Here is a 23,859-nt window from a genome sequence, read left to right as displayed (position 1 = left end):
TGCCATACTGTCCTTTACACACCTCTGGCAATGTGAAGGAGCCTTAAAACTTTTACACCTGTTTTATGCTCCTGGGGGAATTCACAAAGACAATGGGAACAATTTACTAAGCAGGCAGGCTGCTACATTCAGCTCTGCCTGAAGGAACAGAACCTACCCCATGCCTACCTCCTCAGAAACACCCTGAAACTCTGTCCCTCCACACCGAGAGTGCTGCAATAGTGAGTGAGGGATAGTGTGTGCTTTCACGTGCCTGACTACCCAACTCCCCCCTGCCAGTGGTGATTTATGTCTCTGTTGACTGCTCCGGGCACCTGAGCCAAACTGCCTGTGCTGCCAGGGAGAGGCTCATGACCGCTCTTGCAGTTTCCCTTTGCTTTCCCGTCAGAAGTAATTTTTCTGCGGGGAAGCAAAGAAATCGGCAGTGGACATGAATTCTGTGCAGGCGCAGTGACACAAAATTCCCCCAGGAGTATACTCTACAATTAGTCACTGAAACACTTCAAAACAAGTATTATAGGGTGAAAAAAGATCTGATGCATCTTTGCCTGCCCAGTACCAACCAGTGGCAGACACTTTAAATGTTAGGAGTTTTTAAAAAATAACTTTAACATTAATTTTATTTTGCAGTGTGGACACAAGCTTGGAAAGGCTGGATGGGTAACAACTATTAATGAGCATATTTTAAAAGAAGGAAGAGACTTGGCAGTGGGGGAAGATGAGGAAGAATGATGAGATGAAATACACAGTGTGGGGGCAGTAACCTTCAGAAGTTTAATATGTATTTTTTTTTTTTTTGTAATTAACTTTCAACTAAAATTTATTTTAAAACTCTAATGGGGACTTCTGACATCTGTTTTCAGGTTCTTGAAAGGAGGGAAAGGATTCAAGAGTCACATTTCAGTCTTCTGTTTATATTGCAGCACTGAAATTTGTTCGTTTGAGAATATATAAACAGAGTACATGCCTATTGTAATCTTTCTGGTATTATGACTGTTTATAAATTGATTTTCATTGTTCATGATATTTGTTACATCAGTGCTTACTGTGCTTCTTTTGTATAATATATAATCCTAGTTTAAACTTTTTGCTATTGTATGTGTTAATTTGGGCATGATTTTTCCTCTCCCTTTTTAGTATGTATAATTCGTATGAGTTTAGCTCCTACCAAATACATCATCATTTTTATTATGTGAAAACAATGCAAACCATTCTTGAAAACATCTATTGTAGGAACATTTTACCCTTGCTGCAGTAATTAGCCACAAACTCTATAAAAGTATGGGCCAATGACTTTTTGGTTCTCACTACTCTGAAATATCAGGCCCTCTGTCTAGGTGTCTAAATATGGACTTAGGAGTCAAACACTAGTGTTACAGCAGTTGATAAAGGGTGACACTAGTGGAGCCCAACCATTGTAAAATGTTTCAACTTTAAATGCAACTTGCCTTGTGTATATTTTCATATGCTTTGTGTTTTAAGGCTTTATAGTATTTTAGCAGTAGTGTAATGGTTTATTGTTTCATGACAATAGTTAGAACATCTAATAAGATAGCATAACAAATTAGAATTTCTCTGTAAATTTCAAAAGAAGTGCTTTTTTTAGAAGGCATTCATGCGTCCTCTAATAAATAATTGTCTAAAATAACAAGGGCCCACCCTTTGAGTGAAATTCCTTAGTTTTCCAATAAGAATGCAGTATCCTTGCTATGCCATCTAGTGATTGGAGTATAAAATGCAACAATTTAAATATAATCAAGGCTTTTTTTGAATATTTTTTAACAGCCCTCCAATGATGATATACGAGTTTGTCTTCCTAATACTTTCTTTTTTAAACCCTTTTCTTTGTTTTGTAGTTTTTGGAGTTTACCTCTTACATACCCATTTCTCAGTAGCCAGTGTAGATTTGTCTTTTATGAAATGGTGACATTACTAACTCCATGTGTATGTTAGTCTCTGAACTATAATCTGAGATCCTATTAATTTTGAGTGTTGGCCATGCTGTGCTGAGTGGCAACAATTTAAGAGTTTTAAACAAAACATTGTAGCAGCATATAAATTAGTGTGTGATAGATGGGGCAGTACTGTTGGCATTCCGTTAGCAGTTATGTCAGGAAGGGCAGAGTTTAATGCCCCTCTCATTTGGGTTTTTCCATGAAGGTGGATCAGAGACATAAAATTTATTTATTTTTTGGTCCAGACCTCTATTGATTAAATAAGGCAAAGGTGGATATTCATGGATCATGAGTCTCAAGCCAAAAAAAGTTAAACTCTTCGCAGATTACCTCAAACTGCACATTCTTTGATCATTTACAGTACAATATTTTTATGTGAGTGCCTCAGTTGCCTTGCACTATGCTAACTGGAATAGTCTTTACTACTCTTTTGCGATCTTGGGCACTAAACCTTGCAAGTGTGTTCATGTTTAACCTATGCACATGAGTATTATCCAAATGTACCTGCATATGTCTTTGCAGGACCAGAGCCTCGGTTTGTTTTACACTACTTTTTATGTAATTTCACCCTCATTTATATGAATTGAAGTGTAATACATGTCCTGAAATTTAACTAGTAAACTGAGACCAAGCAAAACATTTTCTGTTTTCCTTTATTTCCTCAACAGGAGTAAAAATAGATATTGAAAAACTTTATGAAGCAGTGCCACAGCTTGTAAATGTGTTCAAAATTAAGGAAAAAATTGGAGAAGGTAAGTGTATTTATTTGCTTGAATTTTGATGTACTTAAGAAATACAAATTTTAAGAGTATAAAACTATATAAGGAAGTCCAATATTGGCAAATTCTAGTATGACTGCCATTTTATGGATTGCTTTTTAGTATTGTTAGAAGTAAATGAGAGTTGTAATATTTAGTTGCAAGTACAAATGCTTGTAGATAGGGTTTTTCCAAAGAGATTTTCCTGCCAGATTCTTGAAACCTCTTATCAAAGTAGACTCTGATTAAATGTATCAGAGGGCAGGGGGGAGGGATAGCTCAGTGGTTTGAGCATTGGCCTGTTAAACCCAGGGTTGTGAGTTCAATACTTGAGGGGGCCACTTAGGGATCTGGGGCAAAATCAATACTTGGTCCTGTTAGTGAAGGCAGGGGGCTGGACTCGATGACCTTCCAAGGCCCCTTCCAGGTCTAGGAGATAGGTATATCTCCGTTAATTTATTTATTTAAACAGCTTGTTTTGATTTAGACCATGCAGTTTAAACTGCTATAGGGTGCTGCAGCTCTTGGAGTACATTTAGCCAAGTGTATCTACGTAAGATTTAATCCACCTATATTTGTCTCTAAGGTATACATTCCAAATATACAATTATACTCCGACATTTCACTACCAGTAAAGTTCTCTCTGCTTTTCCAATATTAAACCTGATGGGTGGGGCTAAGAGAGGAAAACAGACTATTATTGCTAAGTTATTTTTAAAATATGGGCTCAAACTAGGCACACAGTAAAATTTTCAAAATTTGACAATGGGACTTAGGCCCCAATTCTGTGACCATGCACATGCTTAACTTTACTATGAGTAATCTCATTGAAATCAATGGGATTGCTCAGGGCAATAAAATTAAGCATATGTGTAAATATTTGCAGGATGGGAGCCTACACATTTTTGAAAATTTTGCCTGCAAGATCTTTGGTGAAAGTTTTTCACTAAACTTAATGTTTTGACTGTTCTTATATTTGAAAGTATATAAAGTAGATGTTTGATTTTTTTTAAAACAGCTATTTATGATTGTAATACTTGTGATAGCTTGCTAAATATTTAAAAACTTACTAGTCTGTAAAGCTGCTTTAAAAGAGAGCTACATATTTAGTTCAGTACAGCAATCTGAAAGTTCAAGAGCATGGAATGCTTCTTGTCATGAATAAACAACCTTGTTTAATGACATTTTATTTTCATTTACAACTGTTTCTAACGCTGTTGATGGACGTGAATATGTTGCTAAAAAGTGACATTTGTGACACTAGCAATACTGAAGGCTTATATGTAAAGATGCGTTTCCACTTGCACTAAGTTAGGGTGTGGGGTCATATCCTCCCTTCAGTTTCTTTCCCCAAAAAGGCAAAGGTCTTGCTACTTAATAGTTAGTGATGTTATTCCTTTAGCTCAAGTGGAGGGGCCTGTGTTTTTGTTGCTGATAGTACTAGAGTTGATTCCTGCTGGCAACTGTGTTCTGTATATGCAACTACAGACTTGTTATGCTTGCATACTGGTTTAACATTTGCAATTGTAATAACTTTAAATTATATTTTATGGTCTATTAAGAAATGTTACTTGTACTTCCCAATTTCTGGACACTCATGGTTAATTTTCTTAATTTGTTTGATAACCCTGAAGTACTTAAGAGGCTTTCTGTACTAAAACCACTTTCCTCATGCTTTAGCCTTGACTTTAAAACCTATTGGTGTGTCACAAACTTAACTTGGCTCAAATAGATTCTCTTTCGCCACAAGTGCAGCAGTCAGACCAGTAACATGAAATACTTTAACGTAGCTAATCCAAAGCTGTTAAACATAGGCGTCATACTTTTACAGGTACTTTTAGTTCAGTTTATTTGGCCACAGCCCAGCTACAAGCAGGATGTGAGGAAAAAATGGCTTTGAAACACCTAATTCCAACTAGTCATCCTCTACGAATTGCTGCTGAACTTCAGTGCCTTACAATAGCAGGGTAGGTAGATACTTTTTTTTTTTTTTCTTAGCAAAAGGAATTAAAGATGTGATAACTGAATTTAAGTGTCATCTAAAACTAAGTTGTGTCTAGTTACTTTTTAGTTTTGGTACTTCTTGCATTTTGCTGGAGTTTTGACCACAAGAAAATAAAAATCAATAACTCTATATCGAGGGCATACCATAAATGGATCATGTTAGCTATAATGCTCATGTTGCTTTATGCTAGTCTCAATTTGCAACTGACTTTGTATATGCTAGTAAAAAGTTCTAAGAGTTACACAGTATACATATGCAATCAAACATGTTTTAGGTAGGAAATGGCTATGATAGAATCCTCTCTAGTACATCTGAAAAACTGGCCAATGGCACTGAATTCTCTTCACTGGTTTAGGAATGGAGGTGCATTGCTGATATTTGCTGGTTCCAAGACAGATGGTCGGAATAGCTCTTATCTGACATTTTAAACCAGTAGCTCTCAAAGGGCTCAATCCTGGATCATGCAAATCCATGAGAGCAGACTCAAGCCCTAAAAGTGGGCCATGAAGCACCAATGGTCTGCAGAGCCCTTCGTTGCAAATTGAAGAATGAAACACTTTGAGAAAAGTAATGAGGGGATTGTGTTCAGAGTACATGCTGGTAGTTTGCCAGCAACCTAACACTGATGAACAGCCATACAATGTGGAATTTGTGTATTAATAGGAAAAGCATTGCTGAAGTTTTCTGTGGGAGCCAGGTGAAATAACCTGTTTTCTATTTGTTTCAAGATAGTATTTTATTTTTCCTTTAGGGGGCAGGATAACGTTATGGGAGTTAAATATTGCTTTAGAAAAAATGATCATGTAGTTATCGTTATGCCATATCTGGAACATGAATCCTTTTTGGTGAGTCCCAGCCTTCTTTTTATATAAGCAGTAAAATACTTAATTATAAAGAGTTGCAAAATTACAATATTCAAATAATCTTTCAGGACGTTTTGAACTCTCTCTCTTTTGAAGAAGTAAGAGAATACATGTTTAATCTGTTTAAAGCATTGAGGCGCATTCATCACTTTGGTATTGTTCACCGTGATGTCAAGCCCAGTAACTTCCTGTACAACAGGCGGCTGAAAGAGTAAGTCTACACACCTGACTTTTATTATGATCTCATTTGGGAATGTGTGCCTTGGCAGAACACAGTAAATTAAGTTTTTGGGTTTTTCCCTTCCAGCTATACAATATGGGCTTAAGCAGTAGAAATATGTTTATAAATAAATAAAATTTTTATTTAGAGTTTAGGGACTTGGTCAGGGTGGGAAAGAAGAAACAATATAGTAAGCATTAAAAAAGTTTGGATCACAAAACGGCAAATACTTTTAAAAAAAATTAATAATTTTTAAACTCAATGAGTAAAACTAGTAAAATTGTTGCATATTCGATAAGATTAAACTAAATAAAATCACTGTCCATTATTTACTTTAATATAGTTAATACTGACCTTTATTTGTATACTGCATAGGTTTTCAACCTGTTTGTGTCTTGCAGCACACCTCAAGTGTGCATAGCAAGAAAGTTGATGTTTGTTTTCTACAATTAGCTATTCCTAAAACTAGTTCAGGTTGTAGTAATTATCTTTTGTCTGCAAGTAACTAAATTAAGGAAGCTAGTGTGCTATTGTCCACCTTTTGCAAGGAGTTAATAGTTGCCTTCCTGTTGTTCGTGACTAGCTATATCCTCATGGCTTGGTAAATATTTCACTACAGTCCATACAAGAGTAAGGTAAAACTTTATAGGGAAAACTGTCTTGCATCAATCTACACATCTCGAAATTCTGTGGAAGTAATTTTCTTAACTCTCAGAAGATGAATTTCTCCCATATTGCTTGTTTACTCTGCTACAATCATTTTAGAAAAGCATTCTATTGTTTCTGAAGAGTATTTTATGAGATCTGATGTTGAGTCAACTGTTGCATGCATGAAACAAAATAGTGACTCAGAATGACTTTCCCATGGCAAGTAGTAAGCATTTATGTATGTATGTGCCACCAGCTTTTGTAGAACCAAAGTCTTCAATTTAAAAAAGTTGTAGTTCTCAATGTAATGGGGTCAGCACCCACGTCTCATGAGCGCCCCCTCTGGTTGGGGGTGTCCACGGTCTTTAAACCAGTCCACCCCATATCCCCAAGGCCTCCTCCCTGGAGACACTGTCTTCCTGCAGCTGCCCCAGGCTCAGTCCCTGCAGCCAGCCAAGAGCGCCTTCATTGCTCCCCCGGTCCCTGCTAGCAGACTGTCTTTGGCTCAGTCCTAGCAGCCAGCCAGGAGCCTCTTGTTCCCCCAGTCCCTGCCCCTACTTAGGTGACCGTTGTGCTGCAATTCCCTCAGTCAGCCAGGCATGCAGTCCTTTCTTCTCCAGTTCCAAGCAGCAACTGCCTTGTCTCTGGCTTTGTAGGTCCTTTTTATAGGGCCCTCCTGGGCCTGCATTGACTGCTTCTCTACCTTCCCCCCCCCTTTCCCCCGGCAGCCACTCTAGCCTGCTTGGAGGACCTCTCCACTGCTCCTTTCCTGGGATAAGTGTGGCAGGACCCTGAGGCCTCCAGCAGGGGGGCCTCTGGGCATAGTCCACCCCATCAGACTCATCATTGCAAAGAAAAACTTTCAACTGTGAATCAAGTGTAAACTAATGCAGTCATATCTTCTGAAGTCTGCAGCCAGCTCCAATGGTGCTGCTGAAAGTTTTGCCAGACTTCAGCATTGTGAAAACTAATAGGTCTTGTCTGTTTTCACTGTTTCTATTGGGATCCCTTTGGACAGCAGTGAAATTAAGAATCACGTCAAATTCACTCAGCTGTTGTCTGAGGTAGTTGTGAACAATAGTGGACGCAGGCACTGGAGTTATTGACTAGGGAAATGGAACCTAAAGGTGAGACTGATGGGAGGGGTTGTAAACCCCTCTTTGGTAGCAGCCAGAAAGTTGAAGGAAGGATAAAGTAGCAAAGACACTCCACTCAGATCTTCCTGAAGGCTGGGGAAATGTTAATGTAGCAGAGACCCACCCAGTGTCATAGTAGCCAATGAGATGTGGGGAATAGAGAGACTGTTCAGTCTCCTTTCCAGCATGGGATAGATGATGGCTTTAAATGTATCATATGTACTAGCTAGAGGCTGGTATGGAAAATTGAGTACCCAAGCAGCACCCTGGTAGAAATTCCAGCACCATCCCATTTTCTAGTAGCTTGGTGGGGGATACAAGGTGGGGATTGACTTCTTGCTTGGACATTGCCCCTTGCCAGTAATGTCCACTATCTTTCATAAGTCTGGGGCTATTAGGTTTAGTCCTCTGGCTATTAAATTCCTAGTAAAATTTTCAAGCCCAGTGTGTATGTGTGTGGGTGTGTATGAAATTTCAGAGGGAAAAATGACAAAATATAGGGAGAAGGTAAAGATAAGACGGGGGGAAGGATTTTGACACTGAAAACAAGTCAGGGAAACAACACACGATAAGAAAAGAACAGAAAATGGAAGAAGAGAAAGTAACTATAACAAAATAGTAGTAAGCAGGGCTTATTGATTAGTATTCAGTGATTGTTATTCACTGTTGTCAAACTGTATTGGATAATTTATTTGACCAGCCCTAAGAATGAGAGACATTTTAAAAACATTTATTAGATACAAAATTGATTATTACGGTTACAACATATACCTGTTCTTTCAATTGATTGGATATGGTGGAACAACTATATTTCACCTGGCTAATACGTTTAAATCATCTAGGTAAGAGGGGTCAGCTAAATTTTCAAACCCTGCCTCTTAAGTGGATTAAATGCCGATGTATACCTTAGGTTCTGTTATAAGGAACTGTTTTTTTAAAAAGTATGGTATACTTTTCTTAAATTGTCTTTTTAAATTTGTGTCTTTTAGGTATGCCCTAGTAGATTTTGGTTTGGCACAAGGAACCCCTGATACGAAAATAGAACTACTCAGAGTTGTCCAGTCTGAAAGCCAACAGGAAAGTTGCTCACAAAATAAGCCTCACCTAACCTTGGGAAACAGGGTTTCTGTCAATGTTACAGCATCTAGACAGATAGCTCAACAGTCAGCCTCAAAAACATCTGATAAATGGTGCTGCTCGCTTTCACAAATGCAGATTAAACAAGGAAAAGAAGGAAAGGTTCTGAGTCTTTTTCACTAATATTGCTGCATGAGTTTATTTAATGTATTACTTCATCCAACAGGGGGAAATGTAATACAAAACAATTTGTCAGTCTCCAATTCCAAATCTTACTGTGCGTGCACTTATGCAACATGTTGGAAACATTTTGTAAGAGTTAAACTGTTTGTGAAAATGGAACTAGTTTCTGAATAACTACGTTGGCCTTGAACATTACTTCACATTCAATGTCTACTATATCTAAAAATAAAAATAGTGGATTCTTATGTAATGTTGCATGCTGTGTAAAATGCAGTAATGTTTGGTGAGCCCCTGAATTTCCTTATGGAAAAAGGAGTTAACCTTTTAGCAATACATACCATGGCTTCCCTCCCCACAGAAAGTTTCTCATCTCCATTTTAGTTGAACATCAAAGTACAACTGCTGTACGTGTCAATTTCAGGGTGTCTTGGCATATTTCTGGAGTGTGATGTGTTTTGTAAGCACGTTTATGGTTTTGTCTAGACTATGTTGTCTTCATCCACAGTAAGCTGGTGCCTGAAAATGACTTGCATGCAGCTGTTTTTGCCTTATGTCACATCACACTTTTAAATACTGTCAGATTACAGCTGACAGTGTTACAGATAGAATGTTTATTGTCCTTTTTTGTTGTTGTAGGAGGGGTCTGCGCACCATTCTGTCCAACGCTCTGTCTTTGGAGAGAGAAATTTTAATATTCATAGCTCCACATACCATGAGAGCCCCACAATAAAAGTAAGCAATACTGCTCACCAGGAACACAATCAATTATACATTTAAATAGTTGTGGAACTTAACTGTGTTTCAGTACTAGATATCCCTAACTACTATTTGTGATTTGTTGTGGCACTAAAAATTATTGAACAGAATTGGCATTTTAGCAAAGTCTTACATTTACTAAAGACTTAAGTGATTTTTTCAAGCTATTGAGTGACAGTAGTTACTGTTATGGTCTAGCTGTTGCCCCATCTGATTTTGTTTATATAGTAATTAATCTTTTTCTATCTGTGTATCTATGAAGTTTAGAAATTATTCCAAAAACTTGCTTTTGTGTTCTGCAGTTGATAAGGGTACAGAGAAAACAGACTAAGTTTGTAATAAACACTTTTACTATACAGTTTATAATCAGGGCATGATGTCTAGTGAAAAACTAGACATTAGAAAGAAAAACCCTAACTATGAACAAAGGCAGAGGGTTTGGCCGACAGTGATATTTTAACTGGGCAGTTTTGGCTTTGAAATAATGTAACCAAATAAAAGCATCTAACTCACTTCTTATAGTGTTTTTCCATTCCCATTTTTGCATAGACTCTTTTTTTAATAAAAAAAGACAAAATCCTAGCCAATAACTTAATTACATTATACTGGTAAACACAATATTACTGTAATTTCAAAGTACTTATGAATATATTGTGGATATTAATTACTAGTAGTCACTGAAAAACGTCTAATTTCCCAGGAAAATCACCACTAACTTCACAATTCTTCAATCCCTTGCTACTTTTATTAGCCTTTGAGTTATCAGTAAATAGTACTGGTGGTCTCCTCTTTTAAAACTGGTAACATGTTTTTGTTAGTGCTTTCAACACTCTAATGGAAGAGGAAGCAGAATAATGAAGCAAAATGGAAATAGCGTTTAAATGTTTGAAATATTTAGAACATGTAACATCTATATTACAGGTCATAAAGCAATCAAAGGTGATGGATGTTGCATCTAGAAAATTAGCAACAAAGAAGATTATTTCTACAAAAGCAGTGAACAATGGTGTAGCCAGGAAAGCTGCCAACAGTTGCACAGCTGTCTTGACCTGTGACTGTTATGCAACAGATAGAGTTTGCAGTGTTTGCCTTTCAAGGTAATTTGCTTTTGATGATTTTGTAAAATCAACTTCTGTGCTGTCAAGCAAGGTTAGAAAGTTAGATTTACTGGACAGTTGATTTAGTAAGTGAAAGATAGCATTAGACCTATGCAAGTTACAAGTATTAGAACACAATGTGTATTCTAACCTGACAAAGGTCATGGATTTCATATGGTACTCACTTCCAGTGCTAACTTTCTCATTGCAGATAAATGCAATTATTTGTACTTAAAACAGTTTGATATTGAAAGAGTTTTCTCCATTGGATGTTAGTGTATAAAGACTGTTTCTTTAAGGTGTGGGGGACTTTAATTTTAGTAAGATAAAATACCTTAACAATTCTCTGCATTAAAATCCTGAAATGGGTTTGTGACAGGCCTTATTTACACCTAGATGGGTTTTCCTATATTGTGTGTGTGTGTGTGTGTGTGTGCGCGCGCGCACACACCTCCTACAGCAGTTACCCTTCCCAACAGAGAAACAGTTTGTAAGGAAAGTGTAGGTCCACTATTGCAGGGAAGGAATGCTAATAACGGATGACATCAAGAAGGATGAAGTGTTCAATGCCTATTTTGTTTCAGTCTTTGCTAAAAAGGGTTAACAAAGAGGACCCAGGGAATTATAGACCAGTCAGCCTAACTTGGATACCTGGAAAGATACTGGAACAAATGATTCAATCAATTTATAAGCACCTAGAGAATAACAGGGTTATAAGGAATAGCCAAGATGGATTTGTCAAGAACAAATCATGTCAAACCAACCTAATTTCCTTTTTTGAGTGGGTTACTGGCCTAGTGGATTGGGGGGGGGGGGGAGAGGAGAGAACAGTAAATGTGATACCTTGATTTTTAGTAAGGCTTTTGATTCCACATGACATTCTCACAAGCAAGCTAGGGAAATGTGCTCTAGATGAAATAACTGCAAAACTGGTTATCAGAATAGCTATTGATGGCTTGGCGTCATACTGGGAGGGTGTATCTAGTGGGATCAGTCCTGGGTCTGGTACTAGTCAATATTTTCATTGATGACTTGGATAATGGAGTGGAGAGTCCACTTATAAAATTTGTAGATGATACCAAGCTTGGAGGTATTGCAAGCACTTGGGAGGACAGGATTAGATGCAAAACAACCTTGATAAATTGGAGAATTAGTCTGAAAACAACAAGATGACGTTCAATAGAGGCAAGTGCAAAGTACTTCACTTAGGATGGAAAAATCAAATGCACAACTGCAAAATAGGGAATAATTGGCTAGGTAGTACTGCTGCTGAAAAGGATCTGGGGGTTATAGTAGATCAAAAATTGAATATGAGCCAACAATGTGATACCGTTGTGAAAAAGGCTAATATCATTCTGGGATGTATTAAGAAGAGTGTTGTTTGTGAGACATGGGAGGTAATTGTCCACTCTACTTTATACCTCAGCTAGAGAACTGTGTCCACTTCTGGCTGCCACATTTTAAGAAAGATGTGGATGAATTGGAGGGAGTCCAGAGGAGAGGAACAAAAATAAGATTTTAGAAAATCTGACCTATCAGGAAAGGTTAAAAGGTCTTGAGGAAAAAACTGAGTTGAGGATCTGATAAGTCCTCAGATATGGTAATGTCTGTAAGGCCTGTGACAACTTGTTCTTCATGTCCATCAATGCAGGACAAGAAGGAAGTAATGGGCTTAATCTGAAGCAAAGGAGATTTAAATTAGATATTAGAAAACCCTTTTTAACTCTTAAGGGTAGTAAAGCTCTGGAATAGGCTTCCAAGGGAGGTGGTGTAATCCCCATAATTTGAGGTTTTTAAGAACAGGTTGGACAAACACCTGTCAGGGATAGTCTGAGTTTACTTGGTCCTGCCTCAGTACTTGATGACTTCTTGAGGGCCCTTCCAGCTCTACAGCTTTATAATTCTATGATTATACCAGCAAAAGAGTTATTTTGGCAGTATAGCTTAAACCAGTTCCCCAAACAAAATAAGCTAAACCAGGAAGAGGATTTTTTCTTGCAATAACTGCATCTGCACTAAGACTTTGCTGGAATAGCTATGTCTGTTAGCTCTGTGACTTTTCACATCCCTAACAGACATAGCTATGCCAGCAAAACTTAAGTGTAGGCCAAACCATATCATTTGACTCTTCCAGGGACATTTATTTAAAAATGAACTGAAATGCTGTTCAAAAAACCCCCAAAACCTGAAAATGTAGAATTGTTTAACTTCTTTATTCATTTATGGAAACTTTACATCTTAAAACCAAACATTTGAAAAATGTAGGCACTACTTAGCTAAGCAGTCAAGACTTGAATTCAAGGTTCCATATTTCTCTTGCAAGAGTAGGTCATGTCTTCCATTTATTGTAGATATTTCTAGGCACCTACAAGAACACTGAGTAGTCTAAGTGCTGGGCAAGGGAAATATAGAACCATGAACTCAGGTCTTGGCAAGTAAATAAGAGGAAACATTTTTGTTAAACAAATTTAATTTGTATCTGGAAACTTACACTGTGTGAACTGTTTCAAAAATAGCAATACCACAGCTGAAACTGTAACTTTTTTCATTTGAAATTTCAACAAGTTCTAGTATTTATAAGGCATTTTGGTTGCCCTTTAACATACTGTTTTCTGCACATTTGGTTGTTCATCGCTAAAAGGAAAACTGTAAATTTGTCTTGTAGCCTAAGACAGGGAGGGAAGTTAGGTTTTTACCATTTTTTCTCTAGACATGTGTAAGTAAATTGTAAGGACATTTATCATGTACACGCCTTAATAGTCAGACTGGCCAAACAATTTGGCATTTCAGTTCAAATCCATCCCATATGTGGAGTTAACTTCCATTCATATGAGCCATTCCTCCATCAGGGATGTGGGTTATTGCAACAATTCTTTGCATTAATGAGAAAGTTCTGTTTACTGGGTGTGGTTTCCAAAATACTATGTGTTCCCTTACTTCCTGGTCTGATGTGACTGTATTTTGACATTTAATCTTGTTAGTCAAACATGCCATTTTTACTGAGTGTGGAGTATGAGGGGGTTGAAGTTACTAATTCAGAAAACAAACCTGACCTCTGAAAGCCAGATAGGGCTACATGGGGGACACTCAGAAAGTTTAAGATGAATTAACTAAATGTTTATATGTGCTTTAACTTCGTACCCTTGTGCGGATGCTCTCATTCAAAAGTAAAGTGGCCTTAAGTCATGTGCTTTAACTAAAAGTGTGAAGTTAATTCATCTTAACTTTTCTGAGTGTCCCCATGTAAGCCAGCCCTTAATAGAAATCATGCTGCAGCTGAATGGAACTGAAAACATTATCCTGATTGAAGCATACAACTTATTTGTGTACTGTTCTCTCAGCCTAAATATTGTGTGTATTCAACACATTTAATATTGCCTGTTTAAAATGTTACTACGTGAACAAACCACAATGTTGACATGTCTCATGGAAGCATATGTTAGAAATGGTTTTAAGTCTTCTGCTGTAACTAGAAACATTATGAATTGTTTCCTATTACACTCTAAATGCGCTTTTCTTTTTTATTACAAGACGTCAGCAAGCTGCTCCTAGGGCGGGTACACCAGGATTCAGAGCACCAGAGGTGTTAACTAAGTGCCCTACTCAGACTACAGGTAGTATGCATCAGACTGAAATTAGTGACTCTTCTACACTTGGGTCTTCCCCATTTGTGCATATTACTTTCTCTGATTCTATGAACTCCTTTTCTGTTTACATATGGAATTCATTTTATTGTCCTTTCTAACATTATTCAAGCATTTCCTGTGTTGTGTGGTTTTTGTTTGTTTTTGGGTGTTCATTACTCAGAATGAAGAACAAGTTAGGAATGTTTTTAAAATGTTAAACTTGAATACATCTTAATTCATTTAAGGTAAAGAGCCATATGCAGCAGTTCAGTAGAGTTTGTGTTTTTAAAAAGACAGAACTTTCAGCTTTGTCCAACGTTTTGGCTTTGTGTCAATTTAAATGTTCTGAAGTGCCCTTCTCTCCTCGCCCCTCCCCCCGCCCTGTTTATACTTTAGATGCTTTCAAAGAGAGATTCTATCAAACAATGTGCTTTCAGAGCAAGTATATTAACACAGTATGTCTGCAAACATATTCTTAAAAGACTACAGGAAAAGCTGATATAGACTACTTGATCTGTGCAGGCATCCAGAAATCAATGGATGTGAGATGAACAGCCTTAATAAAATTAATATTTGAGTAATCAAGATTGCTTCTGAACAGGTTCCTCCGATCCCTAAAACTCTTACTTCTGGATAGAAAAGTCAGGGTTCAGACTTCATAAAGCTTTCCTTTTTTCTTATTGAGATGTGCACTTGTATTAGGTTGCCAGTTAAAACACACACACCCCTTTTTGAGTTAAAAAAAATCTAAAGCTAAAGACCTCAATAGCCTAGTAGTTCAAAGTGAAAAAGATGGTTAGTCTATCAGCCACATAGCTGATGTAGATACTGTGGAAAGCAGTGTGTTTATGTGAAAAATGAGACTAATAAAAGGCAGTAGTCAGTGGAGTAGTTGACAGTTATGATACATGAGAAATATGAAGAAATGCAAACACTCAAATCATGGATTAAATCATTCAGAGAAATGAATTTTAAGGTTAAAGCATGAGGTTGGGAGATATGCGTTCTAATCCTAGTTCTCCCAGACTTATTTTTGTGGCCTAAGTCACTTAAGGCGGGATCCACAAAGATATTACATGTTGTAACGCTCAGTGTTGCAACACCTAACCCCTACGTGCCCTGCTGCCTAACCCCTCAGCCCCATGTTAGGCACCAAGCTGAGGAGAGTTAGGCAGTTAAGGGAGGCATCGTCAGAAGCCAGCAAACTGTAACCCAGAGTAAAAAGCAGAGGTCAGGGTGGGCCTTAGGCCCAGATCTTCAGTGGTATTTAAGCACCTAACTCCCATTGATCTGGGCCTTATGTGCTTGACTGATAGGCCCAGAGGTAGGCACCTCCCTCCACCTGGTATCCTCAACCATGAACTTTCTCCTGGAGTTAGGTACCTAAGTAGCTCACCTGGCTCAGATATCCAATGCCCTAGCAGCTGAAACCCAGGCCTTTCATGTTCTCTCCACCCAAAAAAAAAGACATCTTCTAGAATACCCAATGACCTGGAGGTTAAGACACTCATTTGGGTTGTGGGTTCAAGTTCCTGCTTCAAGTCAGGCAGTGCAGGGACTTGAACCAACATCCCATGTGAGTGCCCTAAGCAAACAGACACACGTGCCAATCTAACCTATTGGAACGGTTCCACTTTGTATTAAATAATCATTGGGACAGGTATTTGGATGTGGGAGATCTGGGTTCAATGTGAATGCCCTAACCATTTGGTTATAGTCAGTATTGCTCTCTGAATATTTATTTATACAAAGAGCAACAGTTTCAACAGGAGAGATTCCCACACCTATATACCCAATTGTCTTGTGGTTAGGGCACTCACCTGAGATGTGGGAGAGCTGGGTTCAAGTCAGGTCCCTCACATCCCAGGTTAGTATTCTAAGCAAACAGACACACATGTGCCAATCTGCAGGGGAATGCCTAATTTGAGAATGCTGTTTCATGGCTTGGTTTGAGCTAGGGCTTGGATTAGCTTGTTAATTTAGTGGTGGCATCAGCACTTAACTCTGCAAATGCTGACCTGTGGAAATTTAGTCATCTACAGGATTAGACAACAGCTGAGTGGCAGTTTTGAGAATGTCAGAGGCACCTAAATTATGGACATAGATGCCTAAAGAGGCAGTTAGGCACTTAAATACCTCTGTAGATCTAACCTTTAATGTCTATGGCTCTGCTTCCCCATCCATAAAATGAGGCTAATATTTAACTACCCTACAAGGGTCTGATGCTAACTTCATCAATGATTATAATTTTGAGATCCTCTGTTAGATCCTGCAGAAGTGCAAAGTACCACTTTGCAACTGTGTGCCCATAATTCCATCTGTTTAGCTATTTCTTCATTAAAGAGTTTAACTACTAGTTTGACAATTTCAGGTAACTTAGCACTTTACATATTCAGAGCTCTGAGTCTACGTTTGTAAGTGAAATAATTAAATTCAGATGTGTATAATTCATTCTACAAATTTTTTTTTTTTTTTTTTTGAAAAAAAAAAATTGAATTACCTTGGCCTTTTAAAATAAATAAATAAATAAAGACAAAAGCTGTTCCTTTTTTCTCTCGAAAACACACAGAGAACTGTTCAACCCCTCTTTTCCTTTCCCCACCATCCCTCAAAAAATGATGGCAGACAGATATTCTCATAACTCTAATGCTGAAAGTTTCCATCATGTTTGGGCAACTTTCCCCAACACACTATTTGTACTCTTCATAAAACTATGAAAATGATTAACAACTCCTAACTGCTATATTTCTTAAGGTGGTTACTTTGTCAGGTGATTTCAGGTTAGCAGTAAAGTCTTCAGTATGATAAATCCATTTGGAATTGCCAAATAATCATCCATTGTTACAGAAAATTAATTACTTCAGATATTTAATTATTTGGAATTAGTGCTGGCTGTATATTTTAACCTTCCTTTTCCCTAGGCAAATTTTTAGGTAATCTCTAGAGCATGTATTATTATTAAAACACTTTAAGTTAATGGCTATTGGCAAGCATTGTAATCCACCAGCCTAATAAGCTTAGTACTGGCTAGAGCTATATCTGCATACTGTGACTGCATGCTTAAAACTAGCATCAGATTAAGGCCTTGATCCTGCAAATACTGAAGTAAATTCTAACTATACTTAGTGATTCCATAAAAGTCATAAAAGACTATTCATATGGATCAAGCTATGCACGTGCTTACAGGATTGGGGACTAAAGGCTTGTCTTCACTACCATTAGGGTTAGTCAACCTAAGTTGCGCTACTTCAGCTACGTCAGGGGTTCTCAAACTGGGGGTTGAAGTTATTACAGGGGGGGGGGGGAGGAGTTGCCAACTGTCAGCCTCCAGCATTTATAATTGTATTAAATATATTTAAAGTGTTTTTTTAATTTATAAGGGGAGGGGGTCGCACTCAGAGGCTTCCTATGTGAAGTACAAAAGTTTGAGAACCACTGAACTACGTGAATAACATAGTTGGAATTGACATAGCTTAGGTTGATTTACCCCGGAGTCTTCACTGCGCTGTGTTGACAGGAGACACTCTTCGGTCAACTTCCCTTACTCTTCTCAGAGAGGTGGATCGGAGTTGACCAGAGAGCACTCTGCCATCGATTTAGTGGGTCTTCACTAGACCCGCTAAATCGACCACTGCTGCATTGATTGCAGCAGTAGTAAAGACCAGCCCTAAATCTGTTTTTTAGGGCTGGTTTTAACTTCAACTTTAACCATGTAGATTACATTTCAACAAAAATAGGTAATTCATTGCATTATTTCTTTTGAAACTTTGCTGGTCATCAGTGGTTTTTTAGGCTCTAGATGATAAAATTGTGCTTTCTTTTTTACTAAAAGCTTGCTTTCAATTGCAGCAATTGATATGTGGTCTGCAGGAATCATATTCCTTTCTTTGCTCAGTGGACGGTATCCATTTTACAAAGCAAGTGATGATTTAACTGCTTTGGCACAAATCATGACTATTCGCGGATCCAGAGAAACTACTCAGGCTGCTAAAACGTTTGGTATGCAAGTTTTTAATTACAGAAAAAAATCTTTCTATTTAATGTTTATAATTAGCATTTATATAGTGCTATTCATCCTAAAGAATTCTCAAACTCCTTACAAACTATATATTGCTCTTCACTGAAATGCAGCAATTTTGGGAATGGCATATAGCAACTATATAATGACTCCTATAGGAATTTGGTTAGAACATTTGAGCTAACATCCATATTCCTGCAGAAAGTGCCCTGGAGTTTTAAATCAATGTGGCTGAAAATATGGATATAGTAACTATTAGCTTGCTTAAAAGAAAAAGCCATTAGAAATATTTGGGATTAAAAATATTCCAGTGGAAACAGGGTTTTTTATACAAGTAAACATTTCCCTTTATTGTTTATAACTCAAGCACTGCAGCATTTAATATCTGAAAGTGAAACTGACGACATTAATTTTCATTCTCCGAACTGGGAGATGCAAATTATGGAAAACAGCATAAAGAAAGAAAGGTAAATTGGGTTTTTAATGTTTCTTTATTTCTACTAATTGAAGGTAGTGGTTGTAAAACAGACACATAAATTGGTTAAAATATCTTAAAGTTGGTGTGTCCGGCCAGAAGTGGTTTAAATTTTAGTTTTAACTATTTGATGCGCATTGGGAGCAAACAAACAAAAAAAGCTTTTCAAAGCCACACAATGGGTCAATTTCTGACCTGCACCTTTCAGGAAGTGCATCTCTGAATGATGTGGAGTGTTGCTACTGGTGGCTTTGCCATTTGTCCTGCCTCAGTTTAAGTAAGAGCACTTCTGCCTCATCTCCTACAACTCCAGAATGCCACTGCTGTTTTCTATGGGGCCAGTAACTGTGGAACCTGCTGTAAAATGGCAACACAAAAACCTCATGACTACCAAGTCTATAAGGAAAGTATTAAACATAGGAAAATTGCAAAAGCTAACAAAAGGAAAGTAAAATGTTTAATGTTCCTAGTTTCTCTCAAGTTGTATGAAAAGGCAGTTATTTGCCACTTCACAAATATGAGAGATCTTTATAGTTCTTTTCTTCAAATGTAGTTAGTGTAGTATGTTATCCAAAATACAGAGTATGCAGTTTGTTCACTGCCAGTGATTCCATTACTGAGTTGGGTTTTGTAATTAAACAGGGACTTACCCACTTTATGTATGAGGAATACTCCATATCCTCCCCAAAATTACAACATTTACTCTTGAATACAGAGTGAATTGAGAATTTTCAACTAAATTGGCTTAATTACTTTGTTACAACTAATTAGGAAGTCTTTTTTCCCCAAAAATGATCTTAATACTGGAATAACAGATACTTCGAACTACCCTTATAGTTAAAACTCACTGAAATCTTCTGTATAAGCTACATTTCATGACTTTTTGTAGGATTAATGGTAACTTTTTTCCCCATTAAACTGGGAATAAGAATACAGTAACTCCTCACTTAGTCATATCAGTTAATGTTGTTTCGTTGTTACATTTCTGATCAATTAAAGAACATGCTCGTTTAAAGTTGTGCAGTGTTCCCTTATAACGTCTTTTGGCAGCCGCCTGCTTTGTCCACTGCTTGCAGGAAGAGTAGCCTAGTGGGGGCAGCTGGTGGAGGCTTGGAACTAGGGTGGACTGGCAGCCCCCCATCAGCTCCCTGTTCCCCTAAGTTCCGTGTGCGGAAGCTGCCCAGCAGGCTATCAATTGCCAGCAGTTCAGCTGTCCCTCCCCCCACTGCCATGTGCTACTCCTGCCCTCTGCCTTGGAGCTGCTCCCCGGAGTCTCCTGCTTGCTGTGCGGGGGGGGGGGGGGGGGGGGGAGAGAAGAAGGGGGCTAATGTCAGGGTGTCCCCCTCCCCCTGCACCCTGCTTACCCCATTTCCATAGAGCAGGGTGGGGACACAACAGGGCTCAGGACAGAGGGAGCTTGCTGGCAGGAGCCACTGTCTCAAGTTGCTGATCTATTTAAAAAGGCAATGTACTTAGAGTGGGGTCAGCGTACTTAAAGGGGCAATGTGCATGCATCTCTCTCTCTGTCTCTCTCTGCCATGCTTTCTCCCCTCCCTCCATTGTGCTGCCTTGTAGAGTGTGTAAGGCTACATTAACAACAATATGTTAACCCTTGAGGGCTCAGCTGATTGCTAGTTCATCATTTAGCAGTAAGGCATTCCCTGGGAAATATCCCACCCTCTGACTTCACCACCGCAACCAAGCTTCACCATCATCATGTACAGTATTAAATTGTTTGTTTAAAACTTAGTGTGTGTGTGTGTGTGTGTGTGTGTATATATATAGTCTTTTGTCTGGTGGAAAAAAATTTCCCTGGAACCTAACCCCTTCTATTTACATTAATTCTTATGGGGAAATTGGATTCGCATAACATCGTTTCACTTAAAGTTGCATTTTTCAGGAACATAACTACAATGTTAAGTGAGGAGTTTCTCTAATACATTAGAGAACTTCATATAGAACTGCCCTCTTTCAAAATGGCTACTAGCTCTCATTGTTCTCAATGGGGCCATGGCCACAGAATGCTGGACTCAGCTTGCTGGAAACCATGGGAGATGGTGATCATTTCTTTTTTAAGAGAATTTTTGAAAGAAGGCACCTGAACGAAGGACAGCTATGGCCTTTGAGAGGTCTCAAAAAACCCTGAAATTATTTGCAATTGTATATGTGTACTAAAACAGTGCTTAGTAAACACAATATTTTCCTCGTAGGCAAATCAATACTGTGTACTAAAGAAGTCCCAGCACAGGATTTAAGAACACTCTGTGAAAGACTGAGAGGAACAAATAGCAGCTGTGCTAAATCAACAAGCGATGCGCACACCAACTCTTTATATGAACCTGCTTTGGCAACTGACACAGACAAAAAGGTGGAGTTTGCTCCCCAACCACCTGGGGAAAAAATCCAGCATCTGAAGAACTGTCATGAAGGTAACAATGGCTTAGAAATTAAGATAACAGAAAAGGCAACTGATTTGAAAGGATGGGACAGAGTTCCTGATGAGGCTTATGATCTACTTGATAAGCTACTGGATCTAAACCCAGCTACAAGAATAACTGCAAAAGAGGCTTTGCTGCATCATTTTTTTAAAGATATCAGACAGTGAGAAGACACCTGATTCCATTATTTCCTTGATCTTTGCTTCACATGAAAATATCATACAATATAGTTGAATTTCAGATGCTCACTTTGAGTGTATTTATCTTCATGGCATGTAGTGATCTGCTTTTCTTGTACTGTGTGGAAGAGATTTCTGAAAAATTGCCAGAAATATGTTTCTGGTGGAGGAAGGTTGGCATCATGGATTGGTAGTAGAATACAGAGCATTTCACCTTTTTAAATCACAATTTCAAGTCCATTTCTTGTTACTAGTGATGGAAACATCTTCTGATGGCTGTTCAGTGGCCTATGTGAAGTGAATTTATGGTTGTAGTCCAACTGTAGAAGACAAGTGTTCACATTACCAAAACCCTTCCTTGCTGACATTCAGATACCAAATACTGAATAAGCAAGACAAGTGACATACTTTCACACACACCCCAGGTTATTGCTGAAGCTCATTGCTGAGGTGTGGGAAAGGTAGCTGTCTGTGCTGTACCTGTTCTATGAGGAAAAGAAGGATGTAGTCCAAGGCTGTCAATAATAAGTTTCACAAGCACTAAGTTGACTTATTTGTTTTTAAATCTTCTAGTAAAATTTAAAATCTTTCCTATAAAATAGAATACACAAATGTATGTTAAGTGTGGTTATAATATGAGGAAATGGAGTGTGACTTTTGGTTAACATACAACATTTAGTATTCTGTCCACATGCATACATCCCTTTCTTTTCTCCTTGTGATCCACTTACTGTCCAGCTTGTTGTACTTTTTGTATTGGACAGCCTAGCTACATTGCCACTGGCCACAAATAGTCTATCCAAGTCATCCCCGGAGAATACCTTTTTATTTTTAAATTAACTGCTAATCTAAGGGTCAGGTATTGTTTTGACTGTGTAACCTCCGTAAGGGCAAGTGTTCCAAGAAGTATACCTTCCCCACCCCACTTGGGCAGTGGGGATTAGCACAATTGCTCTTATTGTGCACAACCTGTACTTTCTCAACTAACGTAACATGGGTAACTGTCAATGCCCACCTCACTGAGCTCATTTGGCATGTATGCATATCAGTATGACTGTTTTGGAAACTTGTATTTTCACAAACTGTCCATTAAATAAAAGTTTTGCTTTTATAACTTGGGAAGATTGTTTAGTGGTAATAGTTTAAAACTGCCAAACGATTGGTAAGGAAGGGACATCCTGAGGGATGTCTCTGTGCAGAAAATTATATATTAAAATACAGATTTTTGTTTTCCTGCATAAATCCCTCAGTGATCGAAAACAGTTCAACGGGCTTCACCATATAGGGCTGCTATATTCAGAGGTTTGTTAGTGTTTAATCTTGAGCAAGTTTTTCAATAGAGTTAAAAGGAGCTATTAGGTTGCCTGTAAAGTGCTCCAGCCTGAAATTTGCCCTAAAAGCAAGTCTTTAATTATTTCAAATTTGCTTAATTACAATTTTACTTATTTCTTTGTAAATGTTACCTTGTTTTAAAGTTGGATTAATTTTAGATATATTAAAATTCGGTGTTTAATTTGATGTGACATAGGAGATAAGATTTATAAAATCTACAGCCTTTCTCAATGTTACTCTGTATTCATGAACAGTAGTTGAAAGAATTTTTTTTGCAGTTAAAAATGAATCAAGGTGGAGGCAAAAATGAATCAATAACACTGCATTTGTGGAATGATTAAACACGGAAGCCAAGTTCAGAGGAGTGAACCACCAAAGCCATTTATTAGGTGTGCACTTGCATAACTAAACTATCAAACTTACAATGGGGAAATATTTATGTATGCGTCTCTTACTTTCCATTGATCATTGGGGATCTAGGCTTTGGTAAGGTGATCAAAGGCTGGGCTGAAAGTGGACAGTTTTGTGAGAGAAGACTGAAGAACAAGTTATGTGCAATTCCGGTATACTAGCAGATTGAGCTGTTAACATCAAGTGTTGTCAACAATGGGTCTGTCATCTGGTACTGAGAAGGGTTTAGCCTGGTACGGGGGGAGGGGGGGAGAGAGAACAAAATTTTCCAGAACTTATTTCTTAAAGTCTCAAGCATGCTTTGTAGAATTGTATTGAAAAGTTTTGTCCCATTTAAGGTAAAAAACTTAATAGGGTATGAGTGACCCCACTGTTGACAACCATTATTAAATGGGTTTTCCAGCTCTCACTGCCTCAAAAGCAGATTAAGGACCTGATTTCTTATTGATCTAAGCCATGTTTATAGCCTTGCTCTAGTAGTAGTAGCAGCATTGTTGTAACCTTTTGGGGCCCCAGTCATGGAGCAGGGCTGCATTGCTATTCACTGTACAAACACCTAGCAAAAAGATGTCCCCTGCCACCAATGAAAAAAATCATAGTGAGGAAATATTCTCTGGCCCCCTCTCTGCACACATCCAGGCCTATGGAAAGGTTTTGTGCAGAAGAGGAAAAGGTTTGTTAT

At 38.0% G+C, this 23,859-nt stretch overlaps 1 protein-coding gene across 4 annotated transcripts in view; it reads left to right on the top strand.

Annotated features, from left to right (window-relative positions):
• Positions 1 to 22,585, top strand: part of CDC7 (cell division cycle 7) — a 55,347-nt gene extending 32,762 nt beyond the window's left edge. For 3 of the 4 annotated variants that reach the window (XM_054036467.1, XM_054036466.1, XM_054036468.1), the window contains exons 3-12: positions 2,624 to 2,707; positions 4,545 to 4,680; positions 5,470 to 5,563; positions 5,650 to 5,792; positions 8,575 to 8,824; positions 9,482 to 9,577; positions 10,523 to 10,698; positions 14,230 to 14,312; positions 18,174 to 18,323; positions 21,028 to 22,585. In XM_054036467.1, the coding sequence (XP_053892442.1) occupies positions 2,624 to 2,707; positions 4,545 to 4,680; positions 5,470 to 5,563; positions 5,650 to 5,792; positions 8,575 to 8,824; positions 9,482 to 9,577; positions 10,523 to 10,698; positions 14,230 to 14,312; positions 18,174 to 18,323; positions 21,028 to 21,422 (1,607 nt within the window). In that variant the 3' untranslated portion in view covers positions 21,423 to 22,585. Of the gene's footprint in view, positions 1 to 2,623; positions 2,708 to 4,544; positions 4,681 to 5,469; positions 5,564 to 5,649; positions 5,793 to 8,574; positions 8,825 to 9,481; positions 9,578 to 10,522; positions 10,699 to 14,229; positions 14,313 to 18,173; positions 18,324 to 18,709; positions 18,810 to 21,027 lie in introns of all 4 variants that reach the window. The other variant, XM_054036469.1, reaches the window with a different exon arrangement.
• The last annotated feature ends 1,274 nt before the right edge of the window (positions 22,586 to 23,859 follow it).

The sequence above is a fragment of the Malaclemys terrapin genome, chromosome 8 (genome assembly GCF_027887155.1).
Source record: "Malaclemys terrapin pileata isolate rMalTer1 chromosome 8, rMalTer1.hap1, whole genome shotgun sequence".
Lineage (NCBI taxonomy): Eukaryota > Metazoa > Chordata > Testudines > Emydidae > Malaclemys > Malaclemys terrapin.
This window is presented reverse-complemented; position numbering and strand designations above follow the sequence as displayed.